Raw genomic sequence first — 16,771 nt, 5'->3', positions numbered from 1 at the left:
GATAAGAGGGGTACAATTCCTACCACCAGAGCTCCATATCCCATCCCATCCCCTGATAGCTTTCCTATTTTTTATCCCTGTGGAAGTATGGACCCAGGTTCATTACGGAGTACAGAAGGTGGAAGGTCTGGCTTCTGTAATTGCTTCCCTGCTGAACATGGGTGTTGACAGGTTGATCCATACTCCCAACCTATCTCTCTCTTTCCGTTGTGGGGCAGGGCTTTGAGGAAGTGGAGCTCCGGGACACATTGGTGGGATCATCTATCCAGGGAAGTCCGGTTGGCATCATGGTAGCATCTGGAAACTGGTGGCTGAAACAGAGTTGACATATAAAGCCATACAAATTGTTGATTAATCATGAACCTAAATGCTCCAGCCTGTTTCTATCTTTCCTTAGTGAGGTAGGGTCTGGGGAGGTGAGGTTCTAGGACACATTAGGAAGATTGTCTGCCCAGGGATGACTAGTGGAATTTATTTTATTATTTATTTTAAAACATTACAGTTTTTAAAATTTATTTATTTTTATTTAAGAAAGGAGACATTAACAGAACTATAGAATAAGAGGGGTACAATTCTGCACAATTCCCATAACCTGATCTCCATATCCCATCCCCTCTCCTGATAGCCTTCCCATTCTATATCTCTCTGGGAGTATGGATCCAGGGTCGTTGTGGGTTCCAGAGGGTGGAAGGTCTGGCTTCTGTAATTGCTTCCCCGCTGAACATGGGCATTGACTGGTCAATCCATACTCCCAGTCTGCCTCTATCTTTCCCTAGTAGGGTGGGGCTCTGAGGAAGTAGAGCTCCAGTACACATTGATGGGGTCATCTGTCCAGGGAAGTCTGGTCAGCATCTTGCTGGCATCCGGAACCTGGTGGCTTAAAAGAGAGTTAACATACAAAGCCAAACAAATTGTTGAACATTCATGGACCCAGAGACTGGAATAGTGCAGATGAAGTGTTGGGGGGTATTCCCTGCATGCTCTTGTGTACTTCTGCTTTCAGGTATATATTTTTCCCCTAGTTTATGGACACGTGTGAACCTATGCTTTATCTCAGGGGACCTGGACTATATCTAGGTTTGGGGACTTTATTGGGGAATGGACCACCTGGAATGGAATTAGAGAATACTATGAAAGGAAAGGTCTCACCCGAGTGATGGAGCTAAAGGGTTGTCATTCCACACCTGAAGTTTCTGGTCACAGTCTGAAGTGAAGCATGCACTTGTTGCATTGACTAGGTTGCGATCCGTGGATGCAATATTATTTTATTTGAATTGAGAGCAGCATGCAGAAAAGTGGACCCCACCCTAAGGTTCCAGGACTGGGGAAATATAGGCTCTGTAGTGGAAATGTGAGGTTCCTGTTGTCTTAGGGTTCAAGAAGACAATGGATAGTAATTGTTATTGTCACATTATTTGGTGATAGGGTTAACTTTGGAAAGCCCCTTTGTTAGGGTTTGGGGTATAATACCCAGCATCTTGTATATAGCTGTGGTACTGGTTGCTTCTGTTCTCCCTGGTCTAGGCTTTTGAGAGAGTCCACATATCAAAGACAGCCTATGTATTAAAAAGACCCAGTCTGTGTTTTAAGAAGTTCTAGACATATGGCCTTTTTTTCTCCTCTCATATTAATTAAATAGTGGTTTATATGTTTACACTTTAATAGGATTGTACATAAACATCACTCCCATCACCAAAAGACTGTGTCCCATCCCCACCACCTACTCCCACCCCACCCACCCCCCTCGCCAGCCGGGAAGCCCAATTGCCACCCTCCCCTTCACCACAGTGTTTTTATATTGGTGCCCTGCTCTCGATTTAATCAGATCCTGCTTTTAGTTTCCCTTTCTGTTATTCTTTCTCAACTTCTGTTGGTGAGTGGGGACATCCCATACTCATCTTTATCTTTCTGACTTAGTTGACTTAACATAATTCCTTCTAGCTCTGTCCAAGATGGGTCAAATAAGGTGGGCTAATTGTTCTTAATAGCTGCATAGTATTCCATTGTGTATATGTACCACAGCTTTCTCAGCCACTCATCTGATGTTGGGCACCTGGGTTCCTACCAGGTTTTAGCTATTATAAATTGTGCTGCTATGAACATAGATGTATACACATCTTTTTGGTTGGGCATTATGGAATCCTTGGGGTATATCTCTAGGAGAGGAATTACTGGGTCTTATGGAAGGTCTATGTCTAGCCTTGTGAGAGTTCTCTAGACTGCTCTCCAGAGAGGCTGGACAACATTACAGTTTTTTATTACCAAAGTTTATACAATGAAATGTCAGATACAAGGATTCAACTATACAGGAATATATACATATATAATTTATATATATAGACTGTTTACTTGTACCAAAGTAAAACAATCACAAACTATTTTTACTATCTACTATTCATTTATGACACACAATACTGTTACAGAGCATAAATGCTACCATGCCAACTTTTATCTATTCTACTCATAGTCAGACATTACAATGAATAACCAAAATCATGAAGCAGATGCTAATTCTAAAGTGATACCAGGCAGGTCACTTATAAAAGTAAGGTATATATGGTATTTATATAGATTTGGTATTATAAAGAAGTAATATAGTCTTTAAAACAAACATTTAAATAGTGCATATGGGCATTTTCATGTGGTATATAAGATAAAATAATCATATAAAACAATATACAATGTATATTAAACTGGACATTTGGATACACTCATCTGGAGACTGAAAGAAGTGAACTGATGGGAGTCGGGCGGTAGCGCAGAGGGGTAAAAACACGTGGCACAAAGCGTAAGGACCAGCATAAGGATCCCGGTTCCAGCCCCTGGCTCCCCACCTGCAGGGGCATCAGTTCACAAGCTGTGAAGCAGGTTTGCAGAAGTTTATCTTTTTCTCCCCCTCTCTGTCTTCCTCTCCTCTCTAGATTTCTCTCTGTCCTATCCAACAATGACAACATCAATAACAACAACAATAACAACTACAACAATAAAATTACAAGGGCAACAAAAGGGAATAAAAAATTTTTTAAGGTGAACTGACAACATGATGGATTGAAATCAAAATGATAATGCCATGATGCATTTGTAGTTTCCCTTTTCTAGGTATACAGTATGAACAACCTAGCTGTAACAACAGAAAACCACGAGGGCTAGATTTAATGCTTTTTAAAAAATTTCTCAGCTATATGTTCATAACCAATGAGCCATATGCATCTTTCCCCCAAAATTACACATGCAAATCCTTCTTAGCTTATATATATTGGTGTTTGATTGAATTACCAGAGTGCAGGAATTTTGGGAAGCATCTTTAAAATTCTGTTGAGGGCTTGGGTAGTGGCAAACCCAATAAATTGCAAGGACCCAGATTCATGCCCTTGGTCCCCACCTGAGGGGGGGAAAGCTTCAAGAGCCATCAAGTAGTGCTGCAAGTGTCTCTCATTCTTTCTCCCTCTCTATCTCCTACCACCCCCCAATTTCTCTCTGTCCTAAAGATGCTAGTGGTTGACTGATCTAAATCGGTAAAACTTCAAAACTGAATTCTTTCCAGAAAGCAGAAGAGAGAGCTTTGAAGTATGATGAGGACTGAATCCCATTGTTGACTTTGAAGAAGTAGAGGGAGATCTCACTCAAGAGATAGAGTTCTTTATAAAGTTATCTCCACCAGAAAGCCAAGAAGGAAATCAGGATATCATTCCTAACCACAAGGAACTGAATTCTCTCAACATCTGGGCAAGAATCTTGTACTAAGTGCAGTAAGCCAACCTTGACTTGAGCCTGAGGGCCCAACAGAGAATGCAGCCTGGCCCTCTATAACTACTGGCCACATAACTGTGGGCTTACAAATGAACTTTGTTAGAAGTTGTTACATTTGTAGTAATTGGTTATGTAGCAACCTATAGCTATGTAGTTTCAAGGTGTGAGGTGGAAGGAGGATAGGGAACATGAGCAGTCTAGTCTTGAGTACTGGTTATAAGAAAAACTGTTATCAGGCAAAACCAGATTTCGGTTAAGCATGGAAAGTGATGCGATGGACAAATACTGACAAATTATAAAATGAAGAGTCTTTCTTTCCTTCTTTCTGTTTTTCTCTCTTTTATCACAAAATTCAAAGGATATATAAATATTATTTTCCTTTAGAAAGTTTTATTAGAGATTTAATAATGGTTTACAAGATTATAATTTTACAACCCTATGGTATCTATCATCAAAGTTTAAGTTTTATAGGTATGGGTTTTGTAATATATACCATTGTTGCCTCTCACAACAATATAGAAATGATTTTCAAAAATAATAATAATAACCCATTGGATTCAATAGGCAAAATATGTCCTTATTAGTCTAGATTAATGTTGTATGTTAGGTTAGTAGTTAAATGACTAGCTCAGGGATGGTACTCAACAAATAACTTTTTGAATGAAAGGACAGACAAATAAACAGAAGACTGTAAGTTTGAAGAAAAGAGAGAGGGAGAGAGAGAGAAAGAGGTGGCATTTGATAACATAATCAACAGGTAGTAACAAACCCAGATCTCCAAAATTTACCCTAAGGGACATATATCTCTAACTTAAGAAGACACAATTTGTCTCCCCCTCTCTCAATTTCTGTCCGTTCTGTCAAATAAAATAGGAAAAATGAAGAAGAAGACACAATTAACCAAAGAGGTGGCTTAGAGGTAGAGCACATTTATGAGGTCCCGGGCTCAATCCCCAACACATAACAACAAAAGAAGAAGCCAGAGAAGGAGAAAAGAGAAACAACTACCATCTAAGAGTGAGGCAAGAGGAACTCCTTTGTTCTCTTCTGACTCCCTCTCCTGGTTGGCATTTGGGGAATCCTGGCCTTTCTACCTGTTAACCAAGAACAAAAAGGGACTAGTGTCAGATAATCCTAGGACATGGGCTATGAAGGGATTCACCCAATAGAATGCTCATCTTTCTAAGATCAAGGCCATAGCTTCAAGACCTGACACAATGTGGGAACACCACGAATAGAACAGAGATAGTGTAGCAGTGCTGGGGTATCTCTACCTACCTCTCTCTGAAATCTAAACAAGAATGAAAAAAAAAAGTCAGCCTGGGAGCAGTAGAATTGTTTTTGTTGGAGGTCTCAGCAATACCAGGAAAAAAAAATCTAGAATATTCTTAAGTGTTTTCTGTGAAATGAAAGAATATAAAGGAAAGTGTCCTAAAAGCATTCTTTAGTAAGTCCAGGAACAGACAGGCCTGAAGTTCACATCCACAAGGTTTTCTCAATAAGAGAAGAGAGAATCAGAGAGTTCACAGAAAAAGAGAATGAGGTATATCTAATCACATGTCTAGAACTCCAGAAGGAAATTACCCATGGTGCTGGCATTATGGGTTTGGTGGTCTTAGACTACTGAATTTTGTTTTGTTTTGCTTTATTTTTGGCATTGCCAGGCTGAGCTTTTCAGATAGAGAGAGATAGACTGAGGGGGGAGGACACCACAGCACCAGAAGTTCTTCCAGTTTGTGCTGCCATGTGATCTTAGGGCTCAAAATTGTGCCACAAAGACACCAAGGCAGGTACCCTAGCTGTCTCTGGCTCTCGTCACTTCATCTTTCTCACTTAATATACTATATATGGAGTGGGCTGCTAAGGATTGAATATACTATATATGGAGTGGGCTGCTGAAGATTGAAGTGTAGAGAGAAAAGAGGAGTTTTCCAGGCTGTCCCAAAGTAATATGTTTTCATTTTGACAAATGGAAGAATCAAAAAGAACACATAAAATGTAGTAGATAGTGGTCTGGGAGGTTGCACAGTAGATAAAGCATTGGACTCTCAAGCATGACGTCCTAAATTTAATCTCCGGCAGCACATGTGCCAGGGTGATGTCTGATTCTTTCCTTCTTTCCTCCTATCTTTCTCATTAGTAAATAAAATCTTTTTTAAAAATGTAGTAGATAGGGAGTTGGGTAGTAGTGTGGCGGGTTAAGCGCAGGTGGCGCAAAGTGCAAAGACCAGTATTAAGGATCCAGGTTCAAGCCCCTGGCTCCCCACCTGCAAGGGAGTCTCTTCACAGGCAGTGAAGCAGGTCTGCAGGTGTCTTTCTCCCCCCCTCTGTCTTCCCCTCCTCCTTACATTTCTCTCTGTCCTATCCAACAATGATGAAATCAACAACAACAACAATAAAACAAGGGCAACAAAAGGGAATAAATAAATAAATATATTTTTTAATGTAGTAGATAAATTATGGCACATAAGTCATGTTTTCTATTGTTCTTGCACCAGTTCTTAAACCTTTTTCCTAATCAAAGAAATACTACAACTTAGGTATTGCTCAATGTAAGATGATAGTTTAGTGACACTATCTCTATTCTACCCACTCGTTTTCATGAACTTTCTGTTCATGTGGACATGTTCACAATGGTGAATATGTACTCTGGTTGGCACAAACCTTTTGAAAACTTCCTTATTCGTTGGCTTCATTAGTTGTCATTTCTGTACTGGCTACTGTGTTTATTTGGGGGCAAAGAGGACTTCAAAACAGAAGTTCTAGTTACTGGTTTCCTCAAAAAGTCTTTGGAACATTACCCAGCATGGCAAGCACTGCTGCTAAGAGAGGTGATAGATAGGCAATTGTGTATGTTTAATTTCCATAAGTCAGAAGTTCACACATGACGCTAGCATAGGTGGGGCAGAACCATAAAGAATCTATGAATGTAGCTGTTACCTCTAAAGTCATCTACAAAGCTAAGTAACTCTGCTTGTTTCCATGAAGAGCAACTCATGTACTTCAGAGCTCTTCAAATTTCCCCAATATTATTTTAGACTTCACTGGATACAAATGACAGGAGCTGAATTTAATGGTCTCAGCTGTAGTTTAGAAAGATAACATAGAGATGTCATGAAGACAGCTGGAAGCAGGAACTGATATGCTAGGGTTATTTATGTTGCTTTCTGTGGGTCAGCTTCAATCTCTTCAATCACTGGCAAGATTTTCACCATTCAGCTCCAAGTATGGAAATCTCAGGAGAAGATCTCACTGTATCAACAAGGTGAGGTTCCCTATGAGGAGGCTGTGTGCTTAAGGTATTCATATTGAAGAGCTCTCAGGAGAATGGAAAGGGGCCAGAATCTAAATAAGACTGTCACTTCTGGCAAGTCCCAGTTTCAGCCTTATCCTGCAGGGAATTCTGAAGAAACAATGATGCACACAAGGCAAGACCACCTTCAAATAGTCACAGCAGTTAGTCATTGACTAAAGACCACCTCCAAAATATAAAGTCCACATACTTTCTCTGCACATGTTTGCTGGCAATGTGTAAAAACAAAAACATCTTCAGTAGACCAAAACAGGTCTCAGGAGATAGTCACAAATGTGAACTCTTAGATGCAAAGAGCATATAAGTCAATGACACAGGCACATAGAAATAGCTGCATAAGGGGAAAATAAAGAATGTAACATTTTTTAGATTTCTATGTATCCTCAGTTGATTCAAGATTCTACTCTTGAATAGTCATGACCACGGATATGAAGTTACAGAAATTATGGTTGTTACCATTCAGATCTTAGTCAGAACTAAAGAGAGAAGTTCCTCCAAAGAAATGTGATAGATATTTATAAGCCTACTGCCAAAGATTAAGTAAATTCTTTCAACCAAAAGTATGCAGATAGCTCTAAAGCTTAAAAGCATCTTGGTACTGATCAGTGCCAAATCTCAGCCATGGAGGTGATCCAGGCTCAGGCATCACTGTACACTTTATGGAAGTGCCAAAGCATAGGGCAAACTGTGGTGCTGTGGTCTCTCTCATGGTTAACCTCTCTTTCTCTATGAAAAAAAAAGCCTAGAGTGGCGAAGTTTTCTTTTTTTAAAATGTTATATTAGTTATTTAATAATGATTGACAAGGCTGTGGATAAGAGAGGTACAATTCCTCACAATTCTCACCACCAGAGTTCCACATCCAATCCCCTCCATTAAATCTTCCCTTCTCTCCCACCCTCCATATATATGGGAAACATTGACAAGACCATAGGATAAGAGGAGTATAATTCCACACAACTCCCACCACCAGAACTCCCTATCCTATCTCCTGCCCTGAAAGCTTTCCTATTCTTTATCCTTCTGGGAGCATGGAGCAAGGACCATTATGGGGTACAGAAGCTCTGACTTCTGTAATTGCTTCTCCATTGAACATGGGCATTGGCAGGTCAATCCATACTACCTGCCTGACTCTCTTTTTCCCTATGGGTCAGGGGTCTGGATAGGATGGGTTTCCAGGACACATTGGTGAGGTCATCTGCCCAGAAAAGTCAGGTTGGCATCTGGCATCATAGTAGCAGCTGGAACCTGGTGGCTGAAAAAGAGTTAAGACATAAAGCAGAACAGGTTATTAAATAATCAGGAACCTATCACAGATGAGATTTGGGGTCTCCAATTTGGAAAAAGCTAGTAGGTCTATTTTAGGTATATTCCAAGGAGCTCATGACTTCACTAATTTTTGCCCTGAGCCCCATATTTAACATGCCAGTGGACCAAAGGTATTGTCCGGAGAGATGGTGTCAGAGTTGGACATAGGACTAGAAAGTTGAATCAGGGAAGAGAGTAGCTCTCAAATATGGATGAAGTATATAAATATTGTTAATTGTAAAACCCATCGATTTGATCTGGACCCCATATTCATCTCAGAACCCTGTGTAACCTCTGGATCCCTGTAGGTCTTAGTTTGCATTGAAGTCTAGGAACATTCTAGGCTGCACTCATTGCAGTACCCATCTTCCTCGAGTGGTAGAGTATGTTGACCCAACCTCCCTTCAAAGAATGGAACATTCCCTACCATTGCTGATTCACATTGAGGGCAAGGTCCTACAGGGTCCCACAAAGGGGTCCATTTTGTTGTTCCTGATGGAGATGACCAACTAGTAACAGTGTCAAGAGGGATCTGTTAGAGGTCTAGGCCCACTGTGTCTGTGTGGGAACCCCAGGACTCCCTGACTATGGACCCAGGTGATGGAGTGGCCTGGTAGTGACTAAAGAGTCATTAAAGTATGCCAGTCTCTTGCTCTTATTCAGCTTTTGTAGTCCTTACTTTGTCTAACATGGTTAGCTTTGGAGTGATTGAAGGAAGTGTAATAAGAGTTAGGTGAGGAGGTCTAAGTAAGTCTAAGCAGAGACTGTTTGATTAGGTATTTTATGGTGTCTTTTTAGACCTTTCTGGTTGCCTGCAGCGTTTATTGACTCACTGCAAACTATTGTGTACTTTTGCTTTAAGGTATATATTTTCCCCCTAACTTATGGATAAATGTGTACATATGCCCTATCTCATAGACCCTGGCCTATATGTAGGGTCTAAGGCTTTGTTAGGAAGTGCACCACCTGAAATGGAATTAACAAGTGCTATGAGCTAGGAAAGTTCTCACCAGAGTATTGCTGGAGGGTTGACATTCCATGCCTGACGTCTCTGGACACAGTCTGAAGTGAAACATGCTGAGGTGGTACTGGTTGCATTAATTAGGCTGAGATCAGCAGATGCAATATCATTTGGTATGAATTGAAAGAAGCATGCTGGAAAGCAAGCCCCACCCCAGAGGTTCCGGGACTGGGAGAAATATGGGTTTTATAGATTATGGGAAGAAACTTCCCTGTTCTTTATCCCTCTGAGGTGGGGCTTGCTTTCTGGCTGAGGGTGGCACCTGGGATTGACCATGATGTCAAATCTCTGAGCGTTAGGCACGAAAGTCTGTTATGTAACCACTGTACAATGTCCCTGGTCCTCAAAAGTAAGTATTTTCATTTAGAGAAAAACAGATGAATACTTATAAAATAGATGCATGTGGGATTACATGATCAATCACAGAAGTTAAGAAAGAGAATCACAAAACAACTAGAAGCTAATAGGTTTAGCTAAGAACTTGAAAACAACAAAATCCTTTACATCTCTAAAAGAATTTCCCTTAACAAAAGTAGGACATAAAAACTGTTGTAAAAACAAATGTACAAGACATAGAATTTCAATGGAATTATTATTAAAAGAACTGATAGTTAAAAGTCATCTAAAATATGAACAAATAAAATCCTAATAGAGTGGCTGGAGATGTGGTTTAGCAAATAGAACAGGACATAATGAGGTCCAAGGTTGGATCCTCAGAACACTGTATGACTGAGCAGTTCCTATCTCTGTCTACATCTCTCTCATAAAGTAAGTTTTTAAGAATGAATCCTAGGAGGGCCATGTGGTGGCATAACTGGCTGAGTGCACATGTTGCAGTGTGCAAGGGCACAGGTTCAAGCCCCCACTTTTTCCCCTGAAGCGGGAAAGTTTCACAAGTGGTGAAGCAGCATTATAGGAGTATTCTTTCTCTCTTCCCTGTCTATCTTTCCCTTCCCTCTCAATTCCTCTCTGTCTTTATCCAATAAAATGATAAGATTGAGTGAGTGGGGGTATAGCATAATGGTTATGCAAAGAGGCTCCTAAGTCCCAGGTTCAATCCCCCACACTGCCATAAGCCAGAGCTGAGCAGTATTCTGATAAAAAATAAAATAAAATAAATTAAGTTAAAAAAAAGAAGAAGAAAAAGAAAGATATGGAGTTCTGGTGGTGGGAATTGTGTGGAGTTGTACCACTCTGATCCTATGTTTTTTTGTCAGTGTTTCATTTTTATAAATAAAAATAAATAGCAAAAACCTAATCCCAGTGTATGATTTGACCAGGAAGAAGTATGTAGCAAACCAAAAAAGGAAATTATGAAACTTGCTAAAAAAAATCTAAAAAGATATAAAAATCCAATAAGTTGTTTTTTCAACTCAAGCTTACTTTAAACTATTAGAAACAGCTTATACAGTACTACTGCTGACAGTGTGACACTGTGAATTGCAGCAAACATTTTGTGAAACAAGTTATATAAAGAGCAATCAAATTCATCATTTTCCTTGACACAATTAATCTGACTTCTGGAAAAGCGACGAAAAAAAGTCAACATAAATTAGAAGCATCTTCTCAGAATCTATGACAAGAAGAAAGGAAGGAAGAAATGAAGATAGGATAAGGGGTTGGGTGGTGGTGCACCTAGTTGAGCGCATATGTTACAATGTGCAAGGACCCAGGTTCAAGCCCCCTGACTCCCCACGTGCAGGAGGAATGCTTCATGAGTGGTGAAGCAGTGCTGCAGGTGTCTCTGTCTCTCTCCTTCTCTATTCCCCCCTTCCCTCAATTTCTGGCTGTCTCTATGCAAAAAATAAGGACAATAAAAAATAAATAGACACTAAAAAGAAAGAAATGAGGGTAGGAAATCAAGAAGTTGGAAGGGCAGGAACTGAGGGTTCATTAAGGAAGAATCTGGAGGATATACTTCTGTCTGCTCTCTTGCTCACTGCTCTTGGTTCCTGGTCTCTCCATCTCCTGCTTCTCCCAGATTCCCAGAATCTTAGAAGATGGTGGCTGGAGAGCCGACTGCTTGCCCAAAGTAACTCATGTTGTGTTAGCTGTATAAGGTTTGTGTCTTTCCCTCCTTTGTCCTTACCACAGTTTTTTTTTTTTTTTTGGGGGGGTGTATTAATGATTTACAGTCAACAATAAATATAGTTCATTGGTATTTGTGTAAAAAAAAAGTTGGAATGAAGAAAACAATGAAGCATTAATTACATTATGATACAATATCGTCCTTGAAATACTATGGAACCTACAAGAAGCAAATGAAGTTGTTGTTATATAATATTCAGCTTAAAAAGAAACAGGCTGGGAGTCAGGCAGTAGTGCAGTTTGTTGAGTGTACTTGGCGCAAAGCACAAGTACCCACTTAAGGATCCCGGTTTGAGCCTCCGGCTCCCCACCTGTAGGGGGGTTGATTCACAGGTGGTGAAGCAGGTCTGCAGGTGTCTTTTTCTTCCCCTCTCTGTCTTCCCCTCCTCTCTCCATTTCTCTCTGTCCTATCCAACAACAATAACAACAATAATAACTACAACACTAAAACAATAAGAGCAACAGAAGGGAATAAATAAATAAATATTTTAAAAAAGAAACAGGCTAAAAGTAACTTCTGCACAAATATAACTAGCAATTTTATAAAAACAGCAGTTTTTGAGATTTTAAAATGTGAAAATAGCCAGGATTTACTCTTGCCACCATTCAAATTCTTTATTGTTGCTGTATGCATCTAAAAAAAAAGGCAATGCTGAGAAAACAGGTGTAATAACCAACTCCTCAAGTCTGCCGAGTAGCCCTATTCTTTGTGCTTACTGAAAGGTGAGAACAATTTTTAATTAAGCCTATAGTTTTCAGGATTAGGAAGAAAGAATAGAAATAAATTATTGCTTTAACTAAATAAATAATCTGTTTTTAAAGCCATGAAATGCTTTATTTTTTATTTTTTTGGTCTCCAGGGTTATCGCTGGAGCTCGATGCCTGCACCACAAATCCACTGCTCCTGGAGACTATTTTTCCCCCCTTTGGTTGCCCTCGTTTATCATTGTTGTTATTATTATTATTGTTGTTGTTGTTACAACTGCCGTTGTTGTTGGATAGGACAGAGAGAAACCGAGAGGAGGGGAAGACAGAGGGGGGAGAGAAAGACAGACACCTGCAGACCTGCTTCACCACTTGTGAAGCGACTCCCCTGCAGGTGAGGAGCCTGGGGCTCGAACTGGAATCTTTATGCCAGTCCTTGTGCTTGTGCTCTGCGCCACATGCGCTCAACCCACTGTGCTACCGCCCAACCCACTGTGCTACCGCCCAACCCCCAATGAAATGCTTAAGAGCAACCTTCCCACTGTTTGTTTTTGTCTTTGTTTTTGTTTTTCTTTTCCTTTGTCATCACCAGGGTTTCAGGGCTTCGGGTAAAAGAGGGACAGAGAGACTTAGAGTTCACAGCACTCAAGCTTCCTTCAGTGTGGTGACAGCCAGGCTCAAACCTTGGTGGTTCACATGGTAAAGCAGTGCACTATCTTACTGAGTAAAAATATTTGCCAGCCCAAAAATATACACTCTTTACATACATATGATGGAAGATTATTTAAAAATGAGTGTTGAGTGATCTGGGGGATAGCGCAATGGATAAAGCACTGAACTCGCAAGCATGAGGTCCTGAGTTCAACGCCCCCCCCCTGTACCAGAGTGATTTTTGGTTCTTTCTCTCCTCCTATCATTCTTATTAATAAATAAATAAAATATTTTTAAATGATTGTTGATATTTCCAAATAAGCTTTTTAAAAATCTTCAGAGTAGAATTGGGTTTTGGGTCACTTATTGTCACTATGTTATATCAATCATCATCAAGTAAACTATTTATTAGTCATTCAGTTGTACATGTTGCTACACTGACCTTTATCTGATATCAGTGCACTTCACCCTAGTTAGAAAGAAACTTGTTTCTAAAAGGGGAGGGCAAACTCTCTTCATTCATCTTCCAAATTTCTGCTTATTTTGGTTTACAAATTTGGTCAGAGGGAAGGAAGTAAAACATCTGACTGGCCCTGCTGTAGGTTTTTCCTCTTCCTGTCCCCTGTCCAGATTGTCTTTCCAAATGATTAATCGCAACATGGTGGAATTTCGCTATTGTTTGGTTGTCATGTCTAAGCTTCCCATTGCTGTCAGCATGGCAGCCAAAAAAAATTCCTCCACCAACCCCAGAAACCACTGCTCTGGCTTGGGATCAATGAACAGCAGTGTTTCTAGCTGACACAATTATGTGGAAGCGAAGTCAGCTTTACAGTCTTACCTGCCTGTGCCTCCTCAACTGTGAAAACTACAAGTGCTTATTTCCTTTAATAGTCAAGTCCAAGTCTATATAAGAAAAAGATTTCTATTTCCTGTCTCCTACTACTGTAGCCATAAAACTGTCTTTTTGACAAGTTATTAAAATCTTTAAAGTTGACATGTGGGTTGGAGTTTTTTGTTTTTTTTTTAAGCACTCACATTGATGGGTTTAAAGTACCTTGAAAGGTACTGTCTGGTTTAGCTCTCTGATGACAGAATTGATCACCCAGAATGCTTTTTGGCATGCTGGGGAAATTCTACAGAAGAGCCCTGGAAAAGGAAGAGGTTATTGTTTAGCAGTAAGAATTTAGGGAGTTTTATTTTATTTTACCTCCAGGGCTATTGCTGAGACTCAGTGTCTGCACTATGAATCCTCTGCTCCTGGAAGCCATTTTGTTGCCCTTGTTGTTGTGTTATTGTTGGATAGGACAGAGAGAAATCGAGAGAGGAGGGAACACAGAAAGGGGGAGAGAAAGACACCTGCAGACCTGTTTCACCCGTGAAGCCACCCGCCTGAAAGTGGGGAGCTACCGGGATCCTGGAGCCAGCCCTTGCCCTTGACGCTAGGTGCGCTTAACCCGCTGCGCTACCGCCTGACCCCGAGTTATATATTTTTTAAATTAATAAATTAACTCTAATGAGGTGCTGAAGATAGAACCCGGAGTTCTTGTATGCAAACTACTACACACTGAGTCGCCTCCTCAGTCCAACCTCTTTTGATGTGCAAAGTGTTGAGAGACAGTAACAGTGAGAAAGGGAGAGAGTGGGAGAATGAGAGAGAGAGAGAGAGAGAGAGAGGCAAAACACTGTACTAACATCCATGGAGTTCTTCCTGCTGCTCTGATGAAGTGCCAGGCTTCAAACTCATAGCTTCCCTTATGCAAAGCAAGGTGTTCTTGGCTGGACCACCTCTCTGGACCTACAATAAGAGCTTTTTATAAATAATTAATCTAAGTAACTATATATAATATAAACAATTAACTATAATCTACCTTTAATACAGTTCCAGTTCAAGACTGGCAGATCCTTTGTTGTTCTGTATCACACAGTGAGATAATTTGGCCCTTTGCAAGAAACTCATCCCCTTATAGAAAATGATATGTCCTTCATCATCCTTCATGGACCTGTATTCTCCACAACCACCCACCCACCCCAGAGTCGTTTACTTTGGTGCAATAAGCCAATTCCATTTCAGGTTTGACTTGTGTTTTCTTTTCTAATCTTGTTTTTCAACTTCGGCCTGAGAGTGAGATCATCCCATATTCATCCTTCTGTTTCTGACTTATTTCACTCAACATGATTTTTTCAAGGTCCATCCAAGATCGGCTGAAAACGGTGAAGTCACCATTTTTTACAGCTGAGTAGTATTCCATTGTGTATATATACCACAACTTGCTCAGCCACTCATCTGTTGTTGGACACCTGGGTTGCTTCCAGGTTTTGGCTATTATAAATTGTGCTGCCAAGAACATATGTGTACACAGATCTTTTTGGATGGATGTGTTGGGTTCCTTAGGATATATCCCCAGGAGAGGAATTGCAGGGTCATAGGGTAGGTCCATTTCTAGCCTTCTGAGAATTCTCCAGACTGTTCTCCACAGAGATTGGACCAATTTACATTCCCACCAGCAGTGCAGGAGGGTTCCTTTGACCCCACACCCTCTCCAGCATTTGCTGCTGTTACCTTTTCTGATGTATGACATTCTCACAGGAGTGAAGTGATATCTCATTGTTGTCTTGATTTGCATTTCTCTGACAATCAGAGACTTGGAGCATTTTTTCATGTGTTTCTCGGCCTTTTGGATCTCTTCTGTGGTGAATATTCTGTCCAAGTCCTCCCCCCATTTTTGGATGGGGTTATTTGTTGTCTTGTTGTTGAGTCTGGCAAGCTCTTTATATATGTTGGTTATTAAACTCTTATCTGATGTGTGGCATGTAAAGATCTTCTCCCATTCTGTGAGGGGTCTCTTGGTTTGGGTAGTGGTTTCTTTTGTTGTGAAGAAGCTTTTTAATTTGATGTAGTCCCATAGGTTTATACTTGCCTTAGTCTTCTTTGTAATTATATTCTTTTCATTGAAAATGTCTTTAAAATTTGTGTGGAAAAAAGTTCTTCCAATATTTTCCTCTAAGTGTCTGATAGTTTCTGGTCTAACATCCAAGTCCTTGATCCACTTGGAATTTACTTTTGTATTTGGTGAAATACAGTGATTCAGTTTCATTCTTCTGCATGTTTCAACCCATTGTTTCCAACACCATTTGTTGAAGAGACTCTGCTTTCCCCATGTAATAGTCTGGGCCCCTTTGTCAAAGATTAGATGTCCATACGTGTGGGGCCTCATTTCTGGGCTCTCAATTCTAGTCCACTGGTCAGTGTGTCTGTTCATGTTCCAGTACCAAGCAGTTTTGATGACAATGGCCCTATAATACAGTTTGAGATCTGGGAGTGTGATGCCTCCAGTTCTGTTCTTTTTTCTCAAGATTGTTTTGGCAATTCTAGGTCTTTTCTGGTTCCAGATAAACATTTGTAGCATTTTTTCTATTCTCCTAAAAAATGTGCTTGGGATCTTGATGGGGATAGCATTAAATTTGTAGATGGCTCTGGGTAATATATTCATTTTGATGATGTTAATTCTTCCAACCCATGAACATGGAATATCTTTCCACTTCTTTGTGTCTTTTTCAATTTCTTGAAAATTGAAATGATGATGAATGACATAGTTGGGGTTGTATTGTTAAATGGGAATCTGGGGAATGTTATGCATGTACAAACTATTGTATTTACTGTTGAATGTAAAGCATTAATTCCCCAATAAAGAAATAAATTATTTAAAAAAAAAAGAAAGGAAGAGATGGCAGGACCACAGAAAAATTAGGCAAATAGATATAAATATAGATAGTTATAGAAATAATAGTTAACCCATATCTGTGATATTGGGAGAACTTACTGCAGTTTCCAGTGGAGGGAATGGAGGGATCCATTCCCATCCCTCCAGTGGAGGGATACAAAACTCTGGTGGTAGGAATGATATGGTATTACACCTCTGTTATCTTATAATTTTGT

General features: G+C 40.1%; 1 protein-coding gene and 1 long non-coding RNA gene across 4 annotated transcripts in view; both read right to left on the bottom strand.

The window, feature by feature from the left end:
- Positions 1 to 787: 787 nt before the first annotated feature.
- Positions 788 to 16,771, bottom strand: part of AHI1 (Abelson helper integration site 1) — a 270,191-nt gene continuing 254,207 nt past the window's right edge. For all 3 annotated transcript variants that reach the window (XM_060190404.1, XM_060190403.1, XM_060190406.1), the window contains one exon: positions 788 to 877. In XM_060190404.1, the coding sequence (XP_060046387.1) occupies positions 824 to 877 (54 nt within the window). In that variant the 3' untranslated portion in view covers positions 788 to 823. The remainder of the gene's footprint in view (positions 878 to 16,771) is intronic.
- Positions 8,157 to 16,771, bottom strand: part of LOC132538139 (uncharacterized) — a 29,848-nt gene continuing 21,233 nt past the window's right edge. Inside the window, exon 3 of the long non-coding RNA XR_009549579.1 lies at positions 8,157 to 8,309. This is a non-coding gene — a long non-coding RNA (uncharacterized LOC132538139). The remainder of the gene's footprint in view (positions 8,310 to 16,771) is intronic.

This window comes from Erinaceus europaeus, chromosome 4 (assembly GCF_950295315.1).
Source record: "Erinaceus europaeus chromosome 4, mEriEur2.1, whole genome shotgun sequence".
NCBI classification, from domain to species: Eukaryota; Metazoa; Chordata; class Mammalia; order Eulipotyphla; family Erinaceidae; genus Erinaceus; species Erinaceus europaeus.
Note: the sequence above shows the minus strand (reverse complement) of the source record. Positions and strands in the feature narration are given on the sequence as shown.